The 27,438-nt window shown below is 38.2% G+C and overlaps 1 protein-coding gene across 1 annotated transcript in view; it reads left to right on the forward strand.

The window, feature by feature from the left end:
• Positions 1–4,493: 4,493 nt before the first annotated feature.
• The window catches only part of EFNA5 (ephrin A5), a 209,087-nt gene continuing 186,142 nt past the window's right edge, over positions 4,494–27,438 (forward strand). Inside the window, exon 1 of the mRNA XM_066181846.1 lies at positions 4,494–6,048. Coding sequence (XP_066037943.1) covers positions 5,924–6,048 — 125 coding nt within the window. The 5' untranslated portion in view covers positions 4,494–5,923. The remainder of the gene's footprint in view (positions 6,049–27,438) is intronic.

A 27,438-nucleotide genomic window follows, 5' to 3' on the forward strand; every position in this document is an offset into this window, starting at 1 on the left:
CATGATTCCTGGACAAAATAACATGCCTGAAAATATATTGGAAAGATACCCCTCTAAAAGTTGTCTAAAATACAATTACTGTATTTTGTGCTATGGCATTTTCTTTTTTTTTAATACAAGAGTCTTGAACTTGCTTCTTTGAACATCCCAAACCACGAAGTTATTGAGTCTCTGTACATCACAGTAGAATAAACATATAATCTATCTCTGGTTGGTGGACTTGAAAATGAGGGTTAGGGGAGCAAGGGAGTCACCAGAGAGTTTAATAGAAAGAATATCAAGAATCTTGATATTTAATTCCATTATCCTAGTAAGCTGAAAATACTCTCATACACAAGTAAGTACTGGTTCACATTTGCCTGAAGCCATTTCCCTATGTTCTTTTCTTAGGGTTATTTCTTCTTTCTATGAGGAAACAGAAGGACAAAAGAAACAGGGAATACATACACAGTCTGTTACAGGTAAATGTGTCTGAGAGGAAAAAGTATCTTTAAGTTAGAGAAATCACCTAGAAAGAAAGCTCTTATTCTGTTGAGAATATTTGCAATCAAATTAGGAACACACTTCTCAGTAATTTTCTCTAACAGTATTGTTTATGCCTATGGTACCTACTCCTCTCATATGAAAATTAATTAAGATTTTGTTCAGAATTATTCTTTGTCAGTTTACAGTATCAGGGATTAATGTAAAAGACAAGAGAATTGGTGATGATTAACCATTTTGTTCAGTTATCAGTTTGAAAACTTGAAGCTTGAGATTGCTTTTAAATAATTATTTGTCAACATGCTTATGCAATCAGAGAGTGATTAAAAAAGATAAGAAAGCATTATGCCTTCAGGTCCTGAAAAATACAGGTCCAGCGTTACTGCTGATAAACACACACAAGGTGAAATTTTGTTCAGCCTTTTAGGAAAATACTGCAGATGATTTAAACACAGACCAACCATAGGAATACATACATATATATATATATATATATATATATATTATTTTTTTTGCTTGGCTATGTTTAATAAAATTTTACTGAAATGTTAACATATGATTCAAAAATGCACATTTCCACAAAATTTAGGAAAAAAATGTTTTGAGATGCAGCTATGTATTTCACTAATTTGCAATATGCATCCATTTATCCAGAATGAGCTTTCCTTAATTCTTTGGGTTTAAACAAAAGGAAAAAGCCTTGTGGTATTTGCCTGTTGAAAATCTTTAAAGGCACTGGAGTAAATGTCAGAAAAAGGGTGGATGGGGTCCAACCAGTTAGTTTTACTTCTGAGCACTGTATAAATTTATAGAAGATAAAAATCATACATACAAGCTATAGGAAAAATGCAGAGATATATTTACTATTTTCTGCTTTATGAGTGACAAAGTATCACTGAATGGCAAAGATAACTATTTAAATTATATTTTAACAACTCTATCTACATTGTAATACTATAAATCATTTGTATCTGTTCAAGATATCAAGAATTGCTGGACAATGATACAAATAACATGCAGTGTTAGTGGCAATCAGCAAAGGACGAAAATACTCAGACACATCACTTTTCCCTCAGACAAAGTCTTAGCCTGCGTTTAGTTTAATTATTTTGAGCTATGTGATCAATTAAGGTAGTGACTGCAGCACAGCACATCAACCCTCACCAATTCTGTGCAGCCATCGGAGAAGTACAGGCTCTACTGCGGATGGTGAAGGTTCCTTTGTGCTGAAGGTCCAGGGGCAACTTGTCAGAGGCAGTTCCAAACATCCACTGTGCACACATACTAATTTTTCTAAACACCATATTCAAAATAGTTTCATCGGTGCTGGATCACTTGTTAACAGTCTTTACCTTTCTGTCTAAAGAACGCTAATGCCAGGGGCCATTGGTGCACAGAAGCATTTTACAGCTGTGCCATCAATAATTGTGTAATCATGTAATCATGAAAATGGAGAGTGGGCTATAGAAGTTTCTGGGCACTGCACATTTGATCAGTTCTGTGAACTGGTTACGATCGAAAAAAATATTCTCACCTTCTCTTTATTAAACTGGTATTTTGTTTTACTCGTGGAATTAATTTGTATCTTTAGTCCAAAGGATTTATGTCTCTGTATTGCTTATAAACTACTAGGATGCAGCCACCTACAGCTTGCTTGCTAAGTAAAGCAGGGAAAAAGGACACACCTGCTATTGTTAGTATTTTTTAGATTTTTTTCCAGTTATTAATAGTTTGCCTTCTTTTCACACCTTTGTATGTGTTTAAAAAAAACCCAAACAAACAACCACCACCACCAAAACCCCTCCAAAAACAACAAAAAACCCCCAAGCATTGCAGTCCTGGAAGGACATTTTATATACTAGATTAAGCTCTGACTCTGACTCTGCTATTAAAATGTATTTTTAGTTGTACAAACTGACCCCTTGCTCTTTCCCAGTGATACTTCTCACAAGGAGAACAAAGATGAAAAAAATACTGAGCTTTTTTTACAGATGTGGCGGAGGAGATTCTTTGGGGCAAAAGAAAGTGTTATTTATTCTGCTTCCTACAATGGTAGTGATTTCCACGTCTCTCTGTGGTGGAGAAAAAAGACCAAGGAAATGTCGGATGTGCCTATGCCTATTAAAAGAACTTTGTTCAAAGATGGCAAAAAATCGGAATTGCTGGGCTTCTTATAATAAAAGGAATGTAGATAGTTTGGGTATATGGTGCCTGTTATACTTAGGTCATTTACTTGGCTCATGTATTTTGTAGGCTACTAACACTAATCTACAGATGTCGACACGCTGTAAACAGGGTTGGAGGAAGACCATGGGGAGACAAGTTTTTAAGCTTTTAATAGTAAAGCTTTGAAAACCGTAAAATACTTCGCTAAAACCAAAACAAACAAACGAACGAACAACCCACTCCAAACTAAAAACGTACCCCAAAAATTAAAAAAAAAAAAAACCAACAACCCAAGGGGTTTGACTGTTTCTTTCTAACTTCAGCCCATGCTCCGTCGCTTCAGTAACTTCCGAGCGCAGGGCGAAGAGCAGGGATCGCGGGCAGTCTGGATGATCCGATCGGTGAAGATTAACCCGCAGTGTCCTGCTCCACGCTGAGGAAAACCACAGGGAAAGGAGCAGCTCAAGGAGCAGCGGCGCGGCAGAGCCGAGCCCCGCGCAGGATGCGGCCGCCGCCGCCCGCGCTGCGCCGCCGCGCCGCTGGGGGGAGTCGGGGCGCTTCCGAACGAGCCGCGCCGGCGGCGGGAGCGGCCCGGCGGGCCCGGGCAGGCACGGCGGGGCTCTCGGTACGGCACGGCACGGCGCTGGCCGCCGTCACCCCGGCAACGCCGGCGGGCAGGAGCGGCGGGAGGAGGCCCCGGTCCCGCCCGCGGGAGCCGCTCACCTGCCCGCGTCGCGCCGTCCCCTCCGCGCACCCGCGGGCACTTGGCGGCCGAAGGCCGGCCCGGCGCCCACCATGCCCCGCCGCCGATGTCGGCGTGTCCACGGCGGCAAGTGGCGGAGCGGAGTCCCCTCCGCGGCTGCGGAAGGTCCGCCCGAGCCCCACCGGGTCCCGCAGCTCTGCGCTGTACGTGGCCCGCGCTGCCGCGCGTCGCCCGGGGCATGCGTGCCGAGCCCCACCGCGGGGGGAATGCGGGGAAGGAATTTGCCGTTTCGATGGAATTTCTCGGCACGCTGTTTTTCGTGGCAGGCGGAAACTCGTCCGCACGCGGGTGCCGCGCAATGCCTGCCGCAGCATCCGGCACTGAAATGGTTACCTTTAGCATAAGGCTGCACAGGAACCACTCCGAGTTCTTACAAATTCAATTAGTCAGGTTTCCAGAAGGTGGGGTTGGGCATTTTTTTGGCATGGAGGAGGAGAAGCCCGGGACGACGCCTCCCTTCTCGTGTTGCAAGCCAATCAGGTCGAGGTGTAAAAAATAAAATAAGTAAAAAAAATAAATAAAATAAAATTAAAATAAAAAAGGAAAGGGAATCTGTAAGCAAACAGCAGACTGTGTCCTGACTGGCTGCGCCGGCAAATCCCCCCGTTTCCAAAGTAAACTGCATGCAAAAATCCCACATGATCAAGCAGCAGCGCCCGTGCTTCGAGCTGGTTGCCTGCACCTCCTCCTCGTCTTCATCTCTCACGCACAGCGGCGCCAGATCGGACTCTCGCGTGTGCATGTATGTATGCGTGCTGTGTGTGTGTGTGTGTGCGTACCTCGCTATACCGCGTACACATCTCTGCGGCTGCCTGTCGCACACACGCATGCACAGAGACAGCTCAGCACGCCAGGCTCCTAGCTTTTCCAGGTTGCTGATGTCGGATTTACACGCAGTGAACGGACCGGTCATTGCAAAAGGGGGCGTGACTGTTTAAAGATTTTTTTCCTCCCATAAAGCTTTTTTTTTTTTTTTTTTTTTTTTTTTTTTTTTTTTTTTAAACTGACTTTTGCCCCTCCAATCCTCGTCGCTCTTTACGATCCCTCCCTGCCTGCCGCTGCATTCAAGTTTATTTATTTGCCTGCTGGCGTGGTATATTTTTCCTTACTGCTCTTGCTGCTGCTTCAGAGGGAAAAGGGGAGCAGCTGTTGGGCAAGACGTAGAAGATCTGGGGTAGTTGGTTTTGTTGTTTTTTTTTTTCTCCTTATGTAGTCATCTGAGAGGTGGATTATTTTTCTCTGACCTCCTCCCTGCTCCTTCAAACTGTTTTGTCCTTCCGCAGAAGTTGATATTCACGGGACTGGACCTTGCTTTATCTCAGAGAGGCTCCGGGAGGCCGAATCAGGAGATTTCCGCACCTCGCCGTATCGCCCCATTCGTTCTCCAAGCAGGAGAGGCCAGCCAAGACCAGCATCATCCGAGGAGTTTGCAGGCTTGATTTTGCACTTCTCCGAGATTTTGCTCTTCTCCACGCCCTCTCATAAAACCATTGTTTTTACTTCCATCTCGTTGGTTTCCACGCCGCTATATTTGTTGGATTAGCCGTTCGTTGTTTTATTTATTTTTTTTTCCTGACCCCCGTCCCTTTTTTTTTTTTTTAATTTTTATTTTTATTTTTTATTTTTTATTTTTTTTCCTTTGCTGTTGCTCAGTCCTTGGTGCATCCACCGCCCAGGAAGAACAGGAAGGACAAGAAAACCACTCCACAAAGTCTCTTTCAAGACACTCCGTGCTGCAGAACAGGCTTCTCAACTCCATCAGCGCAGCAAGCAAACTCCTCAGGGCTTTTGCTTCTTTCCCCCTCTTCCCCTCCCTCCCAGCTTCCCCTTTCTTTTTTCCTGTTTTCGTTTGTTGTTCATTTGCGGGGAGCGGAGGGCCAGAAAGGAAGACACAAACTTTGTACTTTGAGATCTGCGGGTACTTCTCCTACCGCTCCCAGCCGGCGGCCTTTAATATATTGCCAGGACCCCCCGTGGGCTTCCAGGCGAAAGATCTCCTTCCCCTCCTCCTCCCCGCTCTTCTCCCCGGTCTCCCGCTCGTTCGCTGCTTCCATCCCCGCGCACTCCGGCCGTCAGCGCCGCCGGGGCCGCTCGCAGGGCGCGGAGGAAGCGTTGCTCTTGCCCGCCCGCCGCGCCGGCGGGCCGGTGTATGTCGTGCCGTGGGCTCCGTGCGGGACTCCCGGTGAATGAGCACCGCCTGCCGCTTGCCGCCGCCACCCATCTCGGCCCCCACCACCCCCTGCCGGGGTGAGGCTTCTTGAGGGGCGCGGATCGCCCTCTCCGCCTGCTGCCCGCCTGCGGCGCCAGGCGGCCTCTGCTCGCGGCCGCGCGGCACGCTGCGGAGCCCACCGCCTCCGCGCTTGGCTTTTTATTCATTCACCCCACAACTCCCGCGCCCCGGCTCGGTTCCGACTGCCTTCTTCCCCGATCCTTTTTTTCCTTTTAAATTTTTTCCCCCCTTTTCTTTATTTTTTTCCGCATCCCGCCTCGCCGCGCCGCCGGCCGGGCGCGATGCCGCACGTGGAGATGCTGCTGCTGGCGGCCGCGGCGCTGTGGGTGTGCGTGCGCGGGCAGGAGCCCGGCGCCAAGGCGGTGGCCGACCGCTACGCCGTCTACTGGAACAGCTCCAACCCCAGGTACGCGGGGCGGCCGCGGGCGCGCACCGGGCGAGGGTCGGCGGGCGGGCGCGCAGCGGCGCTCCGGCGCCGGAGACTCGTGTCTAGAGACCGGCTGCAAAATAGAGAGGAAAACTTTTCATTTACGGAGGTTCAGGGCTGCAGGAAGCGATGGTGGGGCGGGTGACCGGGGTGATTTTCTCCTCTCCTCTACTCTATCCCTTCCCTCCGAGACTTCCCCGGGATCGGCTGCCGCCGGCTCGCAGGAGCCGGATGGATGCGATCCGTGCTCGCGGGGCAGCCCGTGTCTGCTGCCAGCCCTGCTCCGGGAGCTCGGCAGGGATGAGGGGCACAGGTAGCGGCCCCCCGGTGGTGCCCCGAAGGATTCCTGCGGCGGGCGTGGTACCAGCCGGTAGCGGGGAGTCGGCCCCGGGCAGGGCTCTGCGCCCTCGGCGGGACCTCCACGGCACCCCGGGTGAGATGGTTATCGGGGGCGGCTTTGCACGGCCTTGCCCTGCGCTGCCCGCCCGGCGGGGGCCTCTCCCGGGCGGACTGGAGGTGAGGAAGCGAGGTAGGTACGCCGTCCACGGGGTGCCGGGGTCTGCCGGTGCCGCCGGACGCAGGACGGCGCATCACCGGGATCTCCGCAGTCGGGGCCCAGTGGTGCTGGCGCAGTCGCCCCGGTCCCCTGGCGCCGGAGGGTTCACAGCAGCGGGCTCTGAGTGCAGTTCAGCACTGGAAAGAGAGGTTTCATTTAATTATTTTTTTCTGGAGTTTTCCCTCATATTTATCGTCAGAAAATTTCAGTCATCCTCCAAATGGTATCCATGTGTTTACGTAAAAAGTCATCTGGGTATTAAATATTTTTGCCTTGACAAAGTACCCGTGGCAAGCTTACCTTTTTTTTTTTTTTTTTTTTTTTTTTTTTTTTTTTTTTTTTTTTTTTTTTTTGTAAACCTGTCAAGCTAGTTTAAGTAAATTTGGGGACGTTTTATCTTAGGTTATCTCTTTTTTATGCTTCTGATACTGTTGTTTGGCTTGAGATTAGCACATTGATTTTTGTCACAGGTCATGTTTTTGAATACATCTCTGTTGCCTGCAGAAAACTCCACTCCTTGGTATTCCAGAGCAGGTTTAAAATAGGTGATGCAGAAGTTAACCGTCAGAATTTTCAAATGCCCAGGGTTAGCTAGTTTGTCCAGCACTTTAATACTGTATTCCTAGTCTCAACGCCTCAGCAGTAAATAGTTGGCATTAAAAACTTGAGACAAAGAAACAGAAACAATCAGGTTTCTGTATGATAAGGATCTGTGATTTGAAATGTCTCTCCCTACATTTTCCTCTTTCTACATGTGTTAGGTGAAAAATGCTGTGAATAAATAAGGTGAAAAGTTACATCTCACATCACCCATCAAAGAACATATGTCACAAAAAATTGCTTGTCTCTAAAAAACAGAAGTTTTATTTCTGTTGTTATGCAAAATGAAATGTAACTGCTAGGATAAAAAAAAAAGGAAGTAATATTCTCAAATCCCACTAGGCAAAAGGAGGATCATTGAAAGAAATAAGTTTGAGTAAATGCACACATTGCTGGCTTAACAGTTAAAATACTTTAAAATAGCCTTATATTCAAGATTTTTCACTTATGTTTTCTTACGTGTGATGATCTTAACTGTATGTAGGTTAAGGCAGTTGAAAGTACAAACAATGCTTACCAAGTTGGTAGGCATTATACACTTAAACATATTTACAGGGATTCTAGCAAGTTAAATCATATATTACTACTATTAATGGAATCTCTTATTAATTCAACATCAAACATCAGCAGACTGCAAAGAAAACTTAGTTTTGTTATTCTTCCAAACAGTAGAGGAACAGTTAATTTAAAGATGTTTCTAAACCTTGCATTTTAGAAACAAACATTTCTTGTCTTAAAATACTGCTCCTTCACAATGGATATGTCTATTTGGACATGTCATGTGTATTTGTGAGTTAAAAATATGAGAAAGAACGGGGTGCAGATGCAACTCTCCTTTGTTTTATACAGCATGCCTGTTTGCGTGTGCTTTCCAAGTAACACGAGCGTTAGAGTGTTAGAGAAAAGCAGGCAAACACCTGTTTTGCTAGGTGGAAGAGACCCAAAGAAAATAAAGCACTTCTCTTTTGCATTACTTTCATCAGAACCTGAGCTGAAGGCAAAATTGTCTTTGGCTGTCAAAATTTTTAGAGCATTTAACAATGTTGCAGGAATAACTTTGCAGTGATTTATCTTCATCTAGAGTCAGGAGATGAACGCATGTAGAAGTAGAGATGCTTACTTAGTGATAACTGTTTGAAATTAGAGGACAAAATATATGGTCATTCTAAAAGCACAAATACTACCATTGTGACTTAGCGTACTTCTTTATTGTATTTATTCAGAACTAGCAAACTGCCATAGAACTAATTAATTCCTTTAAAAAAATGAAATATTGATCATCTTAATAATGATAAAGGCACTCTAAGGTTTCATTTAAACTTTTAAGAATTTAATAACGATTGTCCTTCCTTCAGATTTGATGGTTTAATTTTTATTAGTATTAGCCTCCAGCAGCTTACTGAAATACGTGAAGATTTCATTCTCATTGAAAGACACATTAGCAAGTTGAGTGGTCCAGTTGATAAGTGTTCCTGGTGTGAACAATGTTCGGTAAACAAAAAATCATGGGAGTCTATTAGCAAAATTCATATTAAATTGCTTGGTTAGTTGCCAGAGTTCTGCTAGAACAATTAGAAAGTGTATGGTCATTATTGTCAGAATGCATGAGTAACAAAGTTGTTTATTTTTACAGAGTCAAAGTCAGTTCTTGGAAATGTTTAAAGTCTTGCTGTGCTTTACTTTGCTTCATGTTTAATTATCAGCATACACCTTCCTTAAATGCTGTAGTCCAGTTCCAAGTGAGAATATGCTTAGGCATTAAAATTTTGAAGTATAAATAAAATAGGTTTTTTTTGTCCTTTTTGTTCTTTTCTTTTCTTTTTTTTTTTTTTTTTTTTGATTGGAAATGAATCCTCAAGTAAGCTCAAATATGTGATTTCTTTTGTTTGTTTATGTAGGCTCAGAATTAAGTGTACACAAATTCTTACTGTTACCTTAAAGTGCATTAGTCTTTCAACACTTGCTTGCATGAAATGTTTTCTTATATGGGACTGCAAACTGTTATCATCAGGGAATATTATTCTGAATACAGTGCACAGTTTTGGAATGGAGCATATTAATTTAATCTTGATTGGTAATGTCCTTTTAATTATAATTCAGACTGAATATTGCATACCAGGGCCAAATTTTGAAGTGGTCTACCTGCTTCATGCCTGCTACTGTTCAAGCTGAACTACTTGTTGTAATTATTGCTATGTTTTTCTGCTTGCCAGAATTATGCTTTAGGATTGTGTTTTCTATTTAGATATTTCCCTGTAAGTTGTTACAGTGTCAGGTTATGTAACTTCATAAATTAATTACTTACAGGGTGGTTAAAAATACTTGAATTGCGAGTCTAGTTGCTGGTCATGCATAGAGGCTGTAGCTTCTAGTCTCACAAAAGCATTTTTTTTTTTATTAGGAGTATTAATGGGGGTAGCTGCATTTTGTAGAAGAATATAGTATGCCATATCCATGGAAGAATTGTTATAAAGACATAGGATGCTCATTTGTTTTCTCTCTGTGTATTTATGTGGATAAAAATCAATAAATCAGATGGTAATTAGAGAATTTAGGTACTGAAAATAATTTCAGCTTCAACTGGTGATTTCCCATAATTAAACTAGATACCACAATTTGGTCACTGTTGCTAGAGGCTTTTTTTTTTTTTTTTTTTTTTTTTTTTTTTTTTTTTTTTTTTTTTTTTTGATAGATAGCTATCGGGGGCAGCAAACAGAAAAAATGAGTGGATACTTCTGAAAATTCTATGCATAGACCAGAATTTCACAACCTGGATTTCTCAGCCTATGTGGAGTTTGTAGCTGAGTATTTAGGCACTGTTTCAGAGAAGCATTAAACTTCTTTGAGCTCAATCCTTACACTCCTAAGTTCTGCTGCAGTTGTATGGGTGGATAGATGTGTGCTTAAGTGCCTCCTTGGGCCATCCAAATTCACAGATTTAGTTTTGAGAAGCTCTGGATGTGGCAGCTCACTCACACCTGGCACTTCTTGGAGCACACTCACAGGCTGGATGGATGTCCGAGTGTTCTGCCATCTGTTATATGTTTGTGGATTTCACCATAGCATGTTGTTTGTGTGTGCTGAGGTCAGTGACTGTTTTTTTGTTTGCTTTGTCTTTTTTTGTTGTTGTTGTTTTCCATATAAATGTAGTTCTGCCTATGTACGGAGTTGAGGGAAGCCATACAGAAATGGCTGGAACAGGAAGAAAGCCGTTACATGTGTTAAAAAAACTAAGAAGTTGTGGGTGAAGAAGGGTAAAGGCAAGGTGTTCACTTTAATGTTGGTATGACTTATGAGTTTCATATATCAAGGGAGCATAGGAGTCTAAGTGCTTGGGGTATACATACACATCCTTGTGTATATAATATATGTGTATTATATATATAAACCTATTTTGAAACAGCATAGCTTGCATTTTGAGAGCATTTTATACAGCAGCTTGCTCTGAGAGCTGAAGAAATCTCTGAATGGTTCCTTGTAATTAAAAGATAAGTAATAAAGCCATCAATTCTTTATACCTACTTTCTCTGCTTTTAATAGTTTCATTAACACCTTGTGTCTCCAAAAGAACATTGGTGTTTATTTTAAAGGTGGGTGTTTGAAACTGTTTGAAAACTTCTATGGAAAAACTGCATAAAGAACAATAGTTTCACTGGCCTCCACCTTTGTATGAAAGGCACCTTGTTAAGGTGGTACCTGATCTTCATGAAATGCTTCTTATTAAATCTTTTCCAAGTGTACATAGTCAGAACACTTCATAGCATTCTTTCTTCTGGCCCTATATGCTTTTTGAGAGCGACAGGTAAAGATGATCCTTCCTTTTCTCCTCTGTTGCTATGATTCCAGCAATCATGCTGAGTGAAAAAATGAATGAATGCAATTAGTCCTTCAGGAGTCATGGTCATTGCATTCTTATGGACAGGGATGTGTAATGTATGTGGCGTATGTAATCAGGATATGTATGCATTTCAATGTTTGTATATATATACTCACATATATATACACATATCTGTGTATGTATGCATTGAACTGTGTCATTAGCTGGTGATGTGTACAGTGTATCATGAATATTGTGTGAGGTAAAAAATCTGAAAATGATTTTTTTTATTTTAGTGTTTAGAAAGGGAATGGAATTTCTATCAAATTTCCAGGTCTAATCTTCCAGCTAATGTATTTTGTGTTAAAGTTCAAAGCATTAATAGAATTATTCGTAGATTCTGTGTTTTAGTTCTTGGCCATCTTCCCAGTTTGCTGTTTCTTCACAAGCTGGTAATTTTTGGGTCAGTCGGTGGGCAGGTAAATAAGCTAGCACTCAGGCACACCAATGTAAAATGAAACAGAAGAATCACATGAGTATGCTTTGAGAGCTCTCCTAGCTTATTTGAGTGCCTTGTGACTTCTTCTTCCAACCCCAGTCTGTTGCTGGGTGGAGGACTGCAGCATTGTTGAAATAGTAGACTACTAGGAAAACACATAAAGAAGGTTGGTCATTTGGAACAGCTGAGAGAAGATGCTAACAAAGATACAACCTTTCCTAGTGAAACCGTGACTGGACAGTAGTTTGTCCATGCCTTTGAGATATACTTCCATTGCTTTGCATTACTGTTTTTCATTTTTTTTCAATGCAATTAGAAGTATTTTAGATCTGAGATATTCTTCCAATAAGTACTCTTTGCTCTGCTACCTAGTTCTAAGAGCATTGTTTTTAAAAAATATCTTTAGTCTCATGAATAATCTAATATTCCAGTGTTTCTGAATGGTCTAATTCACTTTTGAGAATAAGGGGCCCTGTTTTGTTTTTGTTGCACTTGTGTTTAAAATTTAGTCAGTCAGCAGCACACCAGCATAATAAAATGAAAACATTTGGTTTGAAATAAACAGACAAGTTATTGAAATTGCATTCTGATGGTATTACAGTTGTTGTGAGTAAGCCATACTGTAAGGTACTTCAGCACAGCTGAATGGACAAATAAAATCATTCATGCATTAGGAGTCTTCTTGCATTTTGCACTCTCCCTTTTCATTGTGGTCTCTCCAAGCTAGATTATGGTTGAGATCATTTAAAATGGTGCAGATTATTTTGCATTGTACAAACATTTATAGATATCTGAAATTCTCTTTCTTAGGATAGTGAGCCTAGATTGTTTCATTACAAAAGCACAAATTCCGTTTCCTATACCTTTTAGAAAACAATTTGTGTTAAAATGAAGGATGTGAAAATACATGTGTAAGAAAACCCCCACTGTTCTGTGAGAACTGAGGTTGTATTTCTCCACCATAGAACGCCAAAAAAATACAGTAAAAGAAAAATAGACCCCAAAATATATATTATATGTATATATATTTAATCTGAGGAAACATCCTTCATATTCTGCTACTTACAGGTTAATGAAAATACATTGTTAGATCCTAGTTTTATGAAGAAAATGAGTTTATTTTAGACTGCAAAAAAATGTAGACAGTTTGGTGTCCATATTCTGTTAACTGGTATGCTAAGAGCTTTTTGGCCATTTTTCTGTTTAAATTCATGACCAGTTAAGAAAAACCAGCTAACAAGAAGATGCATGAGCGTCCTGTTAAGTAGCAAGATTTGCTTGAACTGCTAATACCAGTTAAGGAAAATTCTTCAGCTTCTGCAATTTCCACTTGAAAATTGCAATTCTTATTGTTACTTGCACTGTAATCTAGTGGAGGAATTTTCCGATCCATGCTGACAAATTGCATGGAAAAAGGACCTTAGACTCACAAGACCTGTAAATAAGTTATTTTTCATGTTCATTTTCTTTTCCATTTTTAGATCAGCATATTAAACTATTCAACAGTAGTATCTGCAGTAAAAAATCTTATTTTATGTTTATCACTGAGTAATTTTATTTCATCAGACTTTTGGAGAATCATCTAATTTGATAGGCACCATCTTTAGGTTTTGATTACAGTCTTGAAATAGTGCAGGGAGTAGAGAAGTAATTATTTGTTTACATCTGGTGAGGCAGGAAAAAAGTATGAGATACATTTACTTTGATGTTGGTCACCCTCTGCTAAAATGTATTTGTTTCATTCTGAAAGGTAAAATTTGACATTTAAAAGGAGCATGTTTTGACAGAATATATTTTGTGCCATAATTAATGTTTGCCGTGGAGCATTGACCTTCTTTATTCATTAAAACAATATAATACTTCCGCCCTGAAATTACTTAGTTTTTCTTGCTTGGGGGTGGATGCTGGCAGTAGCAGGCATGTTCACATGGTGTGAGTTGTTCATCAGTAGTAGTTGAGCACTGCAGTAGTCCCCTGGCGGGTAGCAATGAAGCAGTACTTTTTTGGTTTTGTGGACTTCAAAGTTGTATTTTTCATATTCATGTCACAATTCAGGAGAATTTCCTTCTCTATACAGACATTTAAATCACATCACCTTGTTGCACAGGGACTTGCAAAGAAATATATTGTTATTAAAATACTATTACTGTCCATAGGATTTTTTGTTTTAATTTTTACTTTGAATTTGTTTCAAATTTGTAAATAAATTTGTGTATCTTTTCTCAGTCTGTGTCTTTAAAACCGGAGCTGAATACATTCTAACACTTTTAATCAAAACTAAACAAAAAAGTCTCCCAAATCTCTTAATGTCTAATATTTTGTTGGTTTTGTAGTACAATAAAATACAGATTTTTTTTTTGTTTGTTTTTTTTTGTGAGAAGACAAAGGAAACAAATATTTTACTTACTGTTAATTTTGATGATGATCTTTTAGCACAGTTGTCAGTCTTCAATACTAATTCATCAGCAATAGGTAAGGACTTCTAGGAGCTATAGTGATGTTGGGTCTCTTGCAATTGTTAAAAATTGTTGCAAGAAAATTTACCAATTAATGCTGTTAATGACCAGTAAAACCAGTGGCATTGGATTCCTGTCTGGTGGTTATGGTTCTCCCCCCCATAACCCATCCCACTTTATTTGATGCCTAATTGGATTTTTCAAAAAATAGTTATGTATTCATACAGGCAGGGCATTTGGTGAGCAGAAGTTAACAAAGTAGGACCTATCAATCCTACTCTCTTTCTTATTGTTTCCAGAAAAAAAGGAAATAAAGAGAGACTCTGGAATTTGAAAGTATTGACCTTCTGACATGCACACACAGCATGGTCATTGCACAGGCACACAAAGTGCCTTAAGCCACCATAATGGCAAACTGCATTTTTGAAGTCACTGATATGAGAGCCAGCTGGATGGGGGATGGACAGCCGACAGTGATTCTGCAGCTATTTGTAAGTTACCACTTTAGAGCCAGACAGCTTCACTTTCATATTCCCAAACTTACCACTTTGGAATAATGTTGCTTTGTTCTGCTTAGCCAGGGATTTGTGACTGCTATATAGACTTAGAACCATTTGGTCCAGAATTGTGTGGTCATTCTTCATAGAAATCTGCTTCACAGAGTAATTTCATTCATCTGGTCATGGGGGAGGGATGAGAAACAGTGAAGGAACATTCAGATATAGCATTCTTCAAGGAACTTGTGCATCCACATTAGCTAGTCTCTTTTTAAAGGTAAAGGCAGAGATTTGGATCAAGCAGTTAAAAGCCAATTCAGACCAAAGTCTTGAGATTACCTGTGATCTCTTGGACAGGCTTTGCATGTATAATATGGAAAAGACCTAATATTTTATGTACCTCGACAGCTCTTACCCCTGGCCCATGTATTTGTTTATTTATTTATTAATTTATTAATTAATTTATTTATTATTTGTTTGTTTACTGTTATTGCTCCAATACACTTTTACATAATTTTGCAGTTCTCTTGGGACTTAGTGTATTAAAAATTAGTGATCCATCACTAAGTGGGGTACAGTACAAATACTGGTGCTCCCAAAAGGCAGTTTTTGTGCCAAACCAAAAGAAATAATAGGGATACAAACGCTGCCAGAAAGCGTGTCTCCCAATTGCTAATTAATCAGGCGAAAAAGCACCTCAGCAACTACAGCTGAATGTGGAACAGTTTATTGTAAATACTGAATAAAGATATGTTAAGAGGGCATAGCATCTCTTTGTTTGTAACTATGTATAATTAAAAAAAAAAGAGTCAACTGTGTGCTGGAGCCAGTGGGGAATTCTTTTATGTTGATGACATGTCAGTGCATAGACCTCTTTCAAGATACTTCATGCTATTAACAAAAATATTTAATGATTTTGTTGATTTTTTTCTGTCAGTTTCTGTCTGTTTGTGGTAATTAATATCTCTAGACAACAACGAAGGCCTTAGAAAAGGTGTTTTAAACACTTCTATCTTCACTAATCTGGATTACAAGGTATGATAGAAAAAGAACCATTGCTGTGAATATCTGGTATCCAAAGCTGCCAATCACTTTTGGCACAGCTCCCATCATGGTTGCTGTGCCCATAATTAAATGCCTGTCATTAGTGAATTTTTCCATAACATTTACAATGGAAAAGGCAAGGGGTCCTTGCAGAGCTATGGCTGTCAGGGGAACAATAAAAACTAATTACACACTCTGCTGTCACCATTGTCACCATTGTCAGCTCTGCTTTTGGGGCAAAGAACACGGGAAGTGTGTGCCCAATAATTTTATATATATATTGTATATATAAATTTATATATAAATTGTATATATACAATGCCCAATTGTGGAAATTCAGTGCTGTTGAAGTCATACTTACTTGGAAGATTATTATTCTTCATTCCAAAAATTTTAATTCTAGGGTTATATTTGTCCCTTTACTTGTGCCGAAGCTGCATACAGTTTTCCCTTTGCTTTTAAGACATATTTGCCTTTCTCTAGTTCTGTCTTGCACACTTTCTGGTGAACTGAACTTTCTAATAAAATTGCTGTGATCAAGGCCTGTATTTGTCTGCATTTTTTTAATGGGTGGGAATCATCTTTTGTATGCTCTTACTTGTGCCTTGCATAGTAACCTGGATTAGGAAAAAACCTGAATGAAAGCAGCTAGTTTGGATGTTCATGTTTTTTTTCTGTTTCTAGTCCATCGTGTGTGGGCTATCTTAAATGAAATCAGGCTAAGATTTTGGTGTACTGCAGTAGTGACTTGAGTGAAATGTGCACTTGTTCCATTTATCCTTGCACACACATTTCCAGATGTAAGCATAAATGCAAAATTGCAATATGAATTATCTTAAAAACTGTTCTTAGAGATGTTGAAAGAGTGAAGTTTTGCCTTCACACTAATATTTACTATTTTTTTTTTGCAACTGTAAAATGAGCAATTTATTTAAGCATTTTTTTGGCCACTGATTTAAAAAGAATATATCCTCAAAACCAGATTTTTAAATATATTTAGGTACCAAGAGTTGCAGAGAGCAGCCATATGGGATTTTTAAAACTGCTGGGTGCCTAACCGTCCTAGATTTTATTTCAGCTTTTCTGCACATGTAGTTTCTTAAATATGTTCCAAAAAATATGGTCCTTTAAAATTGATGAAGCTGATGGGTAGTGATGAGGAATGGAAGTCTTATTTTTTTGCACTGTGTGCGTTGACAGACTCTGCAAGGTGTAATTTTTTTTTTTTTTTAATACACTTACTATTGTTGGATTTCTACTGCAGTATTTTTGGAGGTATTCTTATCCGATTTATTAACACAAAAAGATTCTTTAACTACTTTGGATGGGAGTTGATTTAGCTCCTGTATCGATGATTTTATGGTGTAGTTCTGTACATGAGTTTCAGTAGTTAGGCTTGTCAATTTCTGTGAGGCTGCACGACCTGTGTGAATCGGATCTAGTGAGGGAGCACAGCAGATGGGACTGTAGAACCCAGTGGTTGGGTGGTTATCTGGTTTGGGTGCATGTAAGTTGTAGACTAAAATTTTTTTGAACAGTTTTTGCAGAGTTGGCATCTCTACCTTTGGGAATGGAAGAAGGTAAAAGCAAGACTGGTTGAATAAGTATAGTTTTGCTGTCAGCTGTTTCAAAAGTGAGAATTGGCTTACTACATGTGATTACATGATAGACATTTGTGAAACTCTGAGGTGTTGAATGCCCAATTATAATGTAGTATGGTTTGGTATGCGACAAAAAAAATTAAGATCATGAAGGTTAAATAAATCAGATAGAGTAGTACCACTGGGATACTTGTGTTTTGTGTTTTCTAAAGCAGTATATGCAATATGTGGTTCTCTTCTTGGTGAGATCCTCCTTAAAAAACCGAGTGGATCTTGTAAATGCCCAAATAGGATGGCATGATTTCCTCACTGAAATAACTAAACCACTCTATTCAGGAAAGAAGTCTCTGTTTTCTAGAAATTTGAATAATAGCCTCCTTAGAATAAGAGAACTCCCTGGAGAATGCTACTTCTCCTTGTAAATATAAAATCTTTGATATATAAACCATATAATTTATTACCTGTTTACCAAAATGATGAGCAGTTATTCCTGTTGTGTGGTACATCCCTGTAGTCTGTGGTTGCTGAGAAAGCAATTATTCTTACGCATTTTCATTTCATGCAGTAGCAATATTACATTTTTCTTGGTTTCCAGAGGACTTGCTCTTGTCTTGTAGCTGTAAGACGGAGCCTAAGAAGATGATACATCTTGAAGGAAATACTAAAATTGAGAAGATACATATTGATGAAATAAACTTGGTAAAATAGAGTCCTGTAAAAAAATCCAACTCTAATTTTTAGAATTTTACAGGTTGTTAAACTGTATCCATCATTCATGTGTGACATTTGATTGTGTTTTGTTGTCTCTGTGTTGGTAGCTCCCATTTTAAGACATTGGGCCCTAGTTAATACAATGTGCATGTATTTGTAGGGAGTTGCCTGCAAAGTTTCTGGAAATCTTTGAGAATTTTATGTGTTAATTTTTAAATTACATTTCAAAAGTGTCATATGAATGTTATATTACTTTTTGTGTTACTTAAAAAATGTTATAAAGGAATGCATATGCAATTTTATTGAGGAACTTCCGTATTAAAAACTCTTCAGACAAACTACCATTAAAAAAAAAAAAAGTGGTAAGAACAGTTGCTGCAGACTACGATCATTTTGTAATACACATACTAGCATAATCCTTACTTAAAAACATGTCTCTAAAAGTCTGTATTGTAGATGGGAAATTCATTAGCCGAAGGGTTGAGGATTTTGAAAGTGTAAAAGAGATTCTTTGTTGAAATAAAACCAAAATAAAAAGAGTGTTGTTATTTGCAGTATCTTTAATCAAGGTGGTATGAAATTTCTCATTAAGGTTAAGATTCACATTATCATAACAACTGACAGTGTGGGTGAAGAAGGAAAATTAATTACAGAGGTAGATCATACTTGCATTTTATTGTATCGTGGCTATTCACTGCATTCAAATTCCAAGCAAACCCTTTCTCTGTATCACAATTATATAAAACTTACTTGCAAAACAACACTTTATGAGGAGAATCTCCATATTCAGCGCTTCTACTCCAAAGCACAATAGTTAGCTAAAAAAAAAAAAAGTTTTTTTAGTGATTTACAGCATTACTTTATTATTACTTTCTCAGATCCTGTGTCTGACTGAACTACATTTTATAGCTTACTGTAAAAAGAAATCTCCATTTTCCATTTTCCATACTAGCTGTCTTGATTTAGTGCTCAAATAATGGCCTTCTTCAGAGCAAAACATTTGGAAGACTTTCCTAAGCACTTAATTTTAGGTGTGGAGTGTGGAGGTAATGTATTGTTACTGATGAAAGCAATTTTCCTTTGTAATCTGGGTGAATCAGATCATTGCAGTGCCCAATTAGGATTTCTGTACTTGTTTTTTTTAATGGATGACAGAAGAATGTTTGCTTCTTTCTGTTTGCATGCTTATTTACTTCATATTGCTAGTATAGTGGATGCATACAAGACTTAATTTTTAGATTAGGCTTAGTATATGGTTGATTTAATCCAGTCTTCCTGAATTAACAGTTTTCTTTCAGATTCAGTTCTATGCTTAAGACAAAATGCTGTCTGCTTTCCACCATGTAACGGATATGTCAGAGACAAAATGAGTCTTAGGTCCCAAAAGTATGCAATGTACCCAGGTGAAAACGCTCTGTGGTTTTTAGTTAAATGTTCTAGACACTAGTACTGTCACTTGTTCTTCCTGTTAGGGGTAGATTTGTTACTGGTTTTGGTCTGAGAGACACTACCATCTTTAAGAAGGAAGAGAAATACTAATTTCTCAAGATAATTTCAGAGGTTTTAGGAAGAACATTTCCTGCACTCCCAGCTACTGTAGTTGGCATCAGTGCAGTAAGTAATGCTTTCATTTAAATAATGTATCAGAGGGAAGAACATTGCTTACACAAATACTACTTGCCAGTTGAGAAACCCTTAATACATCATGTCCTGATTTATGATAAAATGGGATAACAGATTACTCGTTCTGCAGTGTTCCCTTAATAAGTGATTTGGAATAAACTGTAAATGGTATTCTGCCATATTTATCTAATGAGCATAGAGTAAAAGTAATGACATGGTAACATACTCTGACCAGATGCTGTGCTATATTTGCATGAAATTCCCATTTAGTTTACTGAATGTTCTTTTATTTCTTTAAGTTGCAGTAGTAGAAGGGAATGAAGTAGTATTCACTGCTCAGTTGATAGTACTTCACTATGCCTCATTCTCTTTTTTTGTTCCTCTCTGAGTTTCAAAGACATTACTAGTAACCGTAAGATGTTTTGTAAAATAGAACATGATTAAATGTCTCTAAAAATTTTTACCCTGTGCTTTTATTCACCACTTTTGCAAAGCCCGTTGAATTTAGCTTCTTTTCGGTTGTTGTTTACTGAATGTTTACTCCTCATTAAAACTACAATTTTGAGCATGGTTACATATTTATTTTGTAAAACTTATTTATCTGTATATTGATTAAAATTTTCACCCTGCATATAAAGTAAATAGAAGGTAATTTAAAAGATGGGTAAGAGATGTTTTTTACAAATTAAACACAGGATAAAATTGCCTCTGCTTATTTGAGACTTGGAAGCCTCAAATTTATGATTTTGAACTCTGTTTCATGAAGAAAGATTTCTTATATTCTCAGGAGTCTTACATGTATTGTAGGAGTATTTGTGATTTCCTTTAATTACAATGTGTAGTTACAATACTTTCATGCTTATTAGCTTTCCTGCATTTTCTTAAAGTGAGAGGACTGGAATTGCAAATTCCATCTGATGTTGGCAAGGTTTTAAAATCGAACAACTGCCACGATGATAATGCAACATTCTTCAATGAAGCAGCTTGAACAATCAAAACTTCATGCATCTGAAAACTGAACATGCAAGGTGGAAAGATGCATCTGTTCTGCTGTTGATGCCCTTTAACCATAGGACTGACATGAAATGGGGTTTTTTTTCAAAAAATCCTGACACATCTGAAGCTAAAGCTGTAATTTTTCCTGCTTTAACAGTAGCTTGTCAGATTCTTTGACTCAAAACTTTCAGTGGAATTTAACATGAGAGAGCATGTTGAGACAGGACTCCAACCAGTCTAAACAAAAAAATCATATAGCTGCCCTTCAGTTTGAACAGGGAGATTATGATTGCCAGTCCAGTTGTATTTTACTGTCAGAAATGCGATTTTTGGGAGGAGTTTTTTTTTGTACTATGTGGATTCTTATGGGTAGTAAGAGGACAAGCTACTGAAGAAGGAGGGGAGATTCTCTAAATTGCAACTTCAGTTTTCTGCCATGGCATATCTTTTGATTTTGCTGGGTTTTTTCTGCAAGCTTCTAGGAACAGGTGAATACTTCTACAGAAGTGTGAATGCAATACAAAAAGAAAAATAATCCTTTAGTTTAGAAATTTTAGTGAAAAAAAATTATTTAAAAGCATTTTATTGTACTGTCATTACTTATGAAGCATCCTTTTTTTTTGGATACAAGTACTTGCATCTTTCATTTAACTTTGGTCCCTAATGTGATAAAAGACAGTTCTTAACCTTTTTTTCTGTCTTTGTTCATTTGATAAGCTGAAAGTGTTTCTTATATATGAATTTTAAACTTCAGGATCTGTGGAAAAGGATGCATTGCTGTAGTCTATGGTCATGCTGTGGTTTGAGGTCATGCCATGACCTAGGTGTTGCAAAGAGAATGAGTGCTTTAGATAGCTGCTGAGGTGGGCTTTCTTTGCAAACTTTGTTTACTTGAATCACTTTAAATGGATTTGCATGTAGTTCTACCTGATGTGTGATTTTTAAACTTTGCTAATCAGCTTTAGGGGAAGAACTACTTTCCTAATTATAAGTGACTGGTTACTCTTCAAATGTAAGTTGTTGTATTGTAGTGTGTCCTTTTATCTTTCTTGTTCCTCTTCCCTTCTTCTTTTTTCCTTTTTGTTCTGTGACCATGAGTATTTCCAAGAAAAAATACTTTTGTTTGTAATCTCTTTATCCCTTTAATTTCACCTTGTTAGAATAAAACCAGGGAAGGTCTGGGGATTCCCAGCAAGTGTGTTCTGCCTGGAAGGAGTCATGAAACTGTGGCTTGAAATTGCACTAAATATTGATTGGATCCCTGAGCAGAGCCTTGCTCAAAGCTCACTCTGTAGACTTGAAAGGCGCCTATTGTTCCTTCTTAGTCAGTACTCCATAGCCAAGGCTAAAGTATGCAAGTGTTAGGAAAAGAAGAAAGGCAGTGGGGGAAATTAAACAGTGAACACAGCTGAAGGCGCAACTGCTCAATGCTGAGGGAAGGGTAGCTTCCAGCAGAAAAGGGCCAAAGACTTTATGTGGCTTGAATAAACCTTCCAGAAGTGGAGTGTCCAAAACCATCCTCTTTCTTATGAGATGCTAGATGAACATAGCTTTAGTCCCATTTAGGTGGGATGTGGAGAAGAGGTACAAACTTTTTTCCTTTAAGGGATGATTCCTTCCAAAGACCCTGCAATCATTTGTGAACAAGTAAGCAATAAAGGTGGATTATTGGACAGCTCTTGCTATCTCACAATTTGAGGCTCTAATCAAGGCAGTGATGAAGTATTTGGGAGAGTTTAACCACTGCTGTTCTGTTCCACATAGCCGTTGCTTGGCCTTACAGAAGAAAGGCAAAATGCAGAGGATGTAGTTTAATTAGGCTACCACTTCTTAGTAATTTATTTGGAAACACAGCTTGGCAATAAACACAGGCTGGAGATTGTTGTGCTTTCCTTAGCCAGTCCATCCTCATTGGAGAAGCTTCTGCCAGCCAGTGCCAGGTGGGTGATGGACCCTTTCTTTAAGATGCAGTGGGGAGCTGTCTAATCTGTTTGTACTTTCCTGTCCCCTTTCTGTTTTCCTTAGAAGCATTTTTTCCTAAGTTCCTTTAAAATTCTTGTTTGCCAGAATATTTCACCTCATTATTGGATGAGTACTTATGTTGAGTGTGTGGGTAGTACAGCCTACTACATTACATTCACCTGAGCTGAATCTCTGTATGCATATAGATCCCTGACTTGCTGTGATGAAAGTGGAATTCATCTCGCCAGGCTTCCTAGCTCCCTCCCTCCCATCCTGCCCAAGAAAAGCCTTCAAAGAAAAAATATGATTAGCATTGTACCTGCCGTCTTAAAAAAAGAAAAAAAGAAAAAAAAAATCTTTCCCTGATTAATTTTTGCTTCTGGATCGGTGCTCCTTAAATATGATGAAAGAGATGTCTCACACATTTCACAATGGTCACCTGCCCTCCTCCCTTTCTATTTTGTCTCAGTTATGTTCTCCGTTCCACCTTGTCTTTCACTCTAGATGATGTGAGGAAACTTCAAAGGACCCATGACCTCCTTTTATTCCAGCTTGCAAGACAAAGCCTTGCCCTCTGTGTTTCAGACTACAGAAATGACAGTGTATCTATCTCATTATTGTAAAGCATATTGGGATATTTTGAATATGAAAGGATCTGTATAAAAGCAAATTCTGTTTATTTCACCTCAGATGGGAATAGGATTGTCTTGTTACTGCATTAGTCCTTTATCTAAGAAGGAGAAGTGCTTGACAGTGTGCTAATAACAAAGAGTCTGCACTGTGTTTTGCTTGCATCCTCTAGCAGCACTGTAACAGAAGGAAACACAATCTCCATGGGTGGGGTAGAAGAAATTGAGACAAGGATCAGAATTACCTAAAATACAAAAATACTGTTGATGAGAAACTTGAAGTTCAATGTTTTAAAGCTAGCAAAAGCATCCTTTTTCAAATTGATTGAGAGTAGTACTATTTCAAAGTGATAAGACTTTTGATAGGTAGGCGACACATTATTGTAAACTGCTGTGGAACAATGTTACTGAAATTTTAGTTTACCAGAATTTTATTAGAGATTGGCTTATTTGGTGTCTAGAATGCTTGGAGGTAAAAATCTGTTTCCTTGAAGTATTGTATCGCCACCCCACCATAAATATTTTCCTCTTTTTTCCTCCTATTAAGAGGCAATACCCTATGTAAATATTATATGTTGATAGTCAGAATTTGTTCAAGGTCCTTTATCTGTTTCGAAGGCAGAAATGCATGGTCGAAGGCATTTGTAGTTATATGTAAAGAAGGAAGGTTTATGATTCTTTCTTTCTGCAGTAAATCTGTGTTCTTTTGAACCAGTATTTTAAACACTTAACAAATTTACATCTTCTTTTTTGAAGTTAAGTTTTAACCATTTCTTAGGTTTTGTTCTGCCTTGGATTTTAAAGCAACAGCTAGAAAATAAATTTTATTCAAAAACACAGCATCACAAACACCAACTTCAAAAAGTTAAACGTCATTAGAAAGAATTTTTGTGTATGCCTCAAGTGCAAAGTGACTTCCAATACAGCCCGTATAAGGTAACAAGTAAGGCCCTTGTCTGGGCCACTTTTCTTTCCTTTTGCGTTTATTTTAAATACTGTTCCCATTTGGGTTTATGCCTCCCTTCTCAACTATCACAACAGTTTTATACTATGATTGATACTTTACAGACAGGAAAATTCGGAGTTGCTTCTTCTTCAGCAATCAGAACAATTCTCTGTTCCATAAGCTGTATGATCTTTATTTTAACCTTAAAACTTGTGTATGACTGAGCGTAAAATGCCTACATTTTGCAATTTTTTTTGTTAAACTTGGAAAACTACATATGATTTTTTGTACTTGCCAAATTTACTATTCTCAGTGACATTAATTTGTGAATTATCTGGCATTTACTAAAATAGAATGACCAATCAAATGTTCTCATGTGATGCTTTTTCAGTCTCATGCTAAAAAGAAAAACTCAAAATGGTGTTCCCTCACTACTCTAGCTGAAATTTCAACTGTAGCCTTGACTTTTCTAGAAAGCTTACAGGTCTTACTTTTTTTTTTTTTTTTGTCTCTGCAATGCTGTATTTGCCTCACAGCTCCATAATGCAATTTTATTTTTTACACTACACTTCTAACCAGCTGTTTTCCCATCCTAGCAGAAGTCAGTTTAAAAAACAGATAGTTGTTGGTACTTACTATTGCACACTGAGTTGCATTTATTTTCTTCATAATTTTTTGATTCTATTATTCTTTAAATATTTATCTGAATTTCAAATGAGTACAATAACAGTACCGTATTAACGCAAAATACTCTGTTTCATATACCACTCATTTTAAGTTTCTCTTAGAAGTTCTACATTCACTTTAACTATTTTGTAATAAAAAAAATTTATAAAGGCCATATGTTAGTACAAAGATGAATGAATTTATTGCAGTATTTTTATTTAATTATTTTAAAAATCTGATTCTGTCAGGGTTTTCTTAAAAGGATCTCAGTTAAAATGCTGTAAGGGTTGGGAGGAGTGCTGTTTCTCCAAAAATCATTTCAGGAGTGTTTTATTTTACAGTAGGAGCTTGCAAAGAGCAGAAATTTGTAAGAAATTTGTAAGAAATCTGCTCATAATCTGTGCAGGTGTCAGTTTGCAGTTCACCCGCACTGTAAGCAGTTTACTCTTTTTTTTTTTTTTTTTTTTTTTTGTGTGTGTGTGTGTGTGTGTGTGTGTGTGTGTGTGTGTGTGTGTGTGTGGCTTGTTTCCTATGGCAGTCTGGCCTTTCAATTAACTCATTAAAATCACAAAAATGGTAAATTGCTATTCTCCCACGGCACAGGGTTTGTGCCCAGACAATCCTTTGCTTTGGTTAGATGAGTCAGGGATATATACAACCTCTTAACTGAACACAGTTAAAGCGTCTTTGCTCCTGTGTTACAGCTTCAGAAAGGAGTTGAATTTTATGTTTTTCTGTATTTGTTAACCAGATTCTGCATTAACTTCTTCATTTGTGACTAAAGAGAAATGTAAGTGATGTTTAGAGCAACTAAGCTTAACGCAGTTTGCTTAGTCAGAAACAATGGTACTGTAAGTGAGCAACATAATTTTATTTTTTTGACAGTCCAGTACTGAGTTTCATTGCTATATTTCAGGACACAAATTCTGGATAACATAGAGGTGTATAATCTTATTATAATGCAGTTAACTTTTTTTTCAGAAGGGTTATTGGAATTGCTTTGCCCACACTCATGATCTGGATATATATATTGAATGTATATTTCATATTTCTGATAATTAAATCAATTAAATAAAAGCAGTTATTGCCAAGCTCTTATGTATAAGTAATTTTCCTTCTATTTTTCCTTATCCTTCACATTTTTGTGTATCCCTTACTACTCTGTTTCTCATTTAATATAACAGTTTTAATATTATAATTTGGATTTTACAGCCAGAAAAATTTAGGATGCATCAATGAAGGTTCTTTTTGAAGCATTAAAATTTGCTTCTCTAGAGTCCACAGCAAGCATAGGCATTTTCTTCTGCATAATTACTTAACCTTTTGTGAAGTATTAGAATGGTTGTACCAAAACGGCATAATAAAGAATGAACCTAACAGGGCCCTGAAGATCTCCATTGTAATTTATAATCTCTTACCTGAAGTAAAAGTTCAAAACAACGTAGTTCTATGTAATTTTTGTAAACAGAACATGAAAATGGTTGTTTTATCTCTGTGCATGTTAGGTACAAGCCTAAATCATACTTAAAAAACAAGTGCTAGTGGGGATACTTGCTGGTTTGACACAAGGATTCTCTCTAAAAGCTGCAGTTACTCTGCCTCATGGAATATCAAAATTGGCATGTTTTACAATGATCTGTATGAGTTTCAGCAGATAAGGTCCATGATATCTGGTCTATCACTCTGCCTTCATGGAGAATAAAAAATGTGGTACAGACTCATATATGTGTACACTTATGCATGATGTTTAGTCTAATTGGTCTCATTTTTTAAAACAATGTCATGAAATTCTGCTCCAGTATCTGTTTAAATACTTTGAATATGTAATTTAAGTGCCTGTCTGATCAGGCACCTCTTTAAAGTATGGTGACATTGCAGTGTTTTAATACATGAAATTCTGAAGGGCTGGTTTTAAATGTATTTGTTAAGAAATTTTGATTCTTGTGCATAAAATAGTTTAGGGAAACTTGGAATTTATAAAGGGCTCTGTAATGAATAATCAGGAACTAGAAATGGTTTGATTTTTCAACCTGATCTTTTACTTGTGCAGTCAACCTCTGATATGCTTGGAAAAAATACTTTCAGAAATGGATTTTGCAAATACAATGCCTCAAAATGCAAAATTTATAAATTTTTGCTAGCGAACAGATGTGTCATTTTATCCTTAGGGCTTTAGATTATGCATTACATTAATTCACATGCTTTCAACTTTATTAATGCAGAATTTTAAATTCTGGCTGCTGAAATATTTTTTAAAATCCTATACAAGTTGTAGCAGTTTTTGGAGATATGTAAATTGCACATTCACCTTCAGTTTTGAGTTTATTTTCTTATTAAAATATAACAATTGGCTAGCTCATATTCTTCATTTCCCACAGCCTCTGTATTTGACATAGGTGTTCAAGAATGCCTTTTCAACAGCTTGTCTAAATAATTGCTGAAATGAGAGAAAGCTTTCACTTACTTGGTGAATTGTAAAACACATACGCAAAAATCCCTGCTCTTTGGAAGGGTTAAAGCTTTTCCTAAAGGTTAATAGAAAATAAAGAAGTGTAGCAATGTAGTGTTTGTTTGAAGAATTTGAGCCAAGGTGTCTATTTATCTCTAATGGAGGATGACAGTGAAGGATTTAAGAAGTCACCCCACTTATTGTCTGAAACACAAATACCTTCCGCCTGCATCTTTCAACTTGCTTCACCACTTCTGAAGAAGCAATGGGCAAACTCCTGAATTTTTATTAATCAGCTTAACCTAATGAGATGAAAA

This window comes from Chamaea fasciata, unplaced genomic scaffold, assembly GCF_029207755.1.
Source record: "Chamaea fasciata isolate MVZ Bird 193981 ecotype frontalis unplaced genomic scaffold, bChaFas1.0.hap1 SCAF_4, whole genome shotgun sequence".
NCBI lineage: Eukaryota > Metazoa > Chordata > Aves > Passeriformes > Sylviidae > Chamaea > Chamaea fasciata.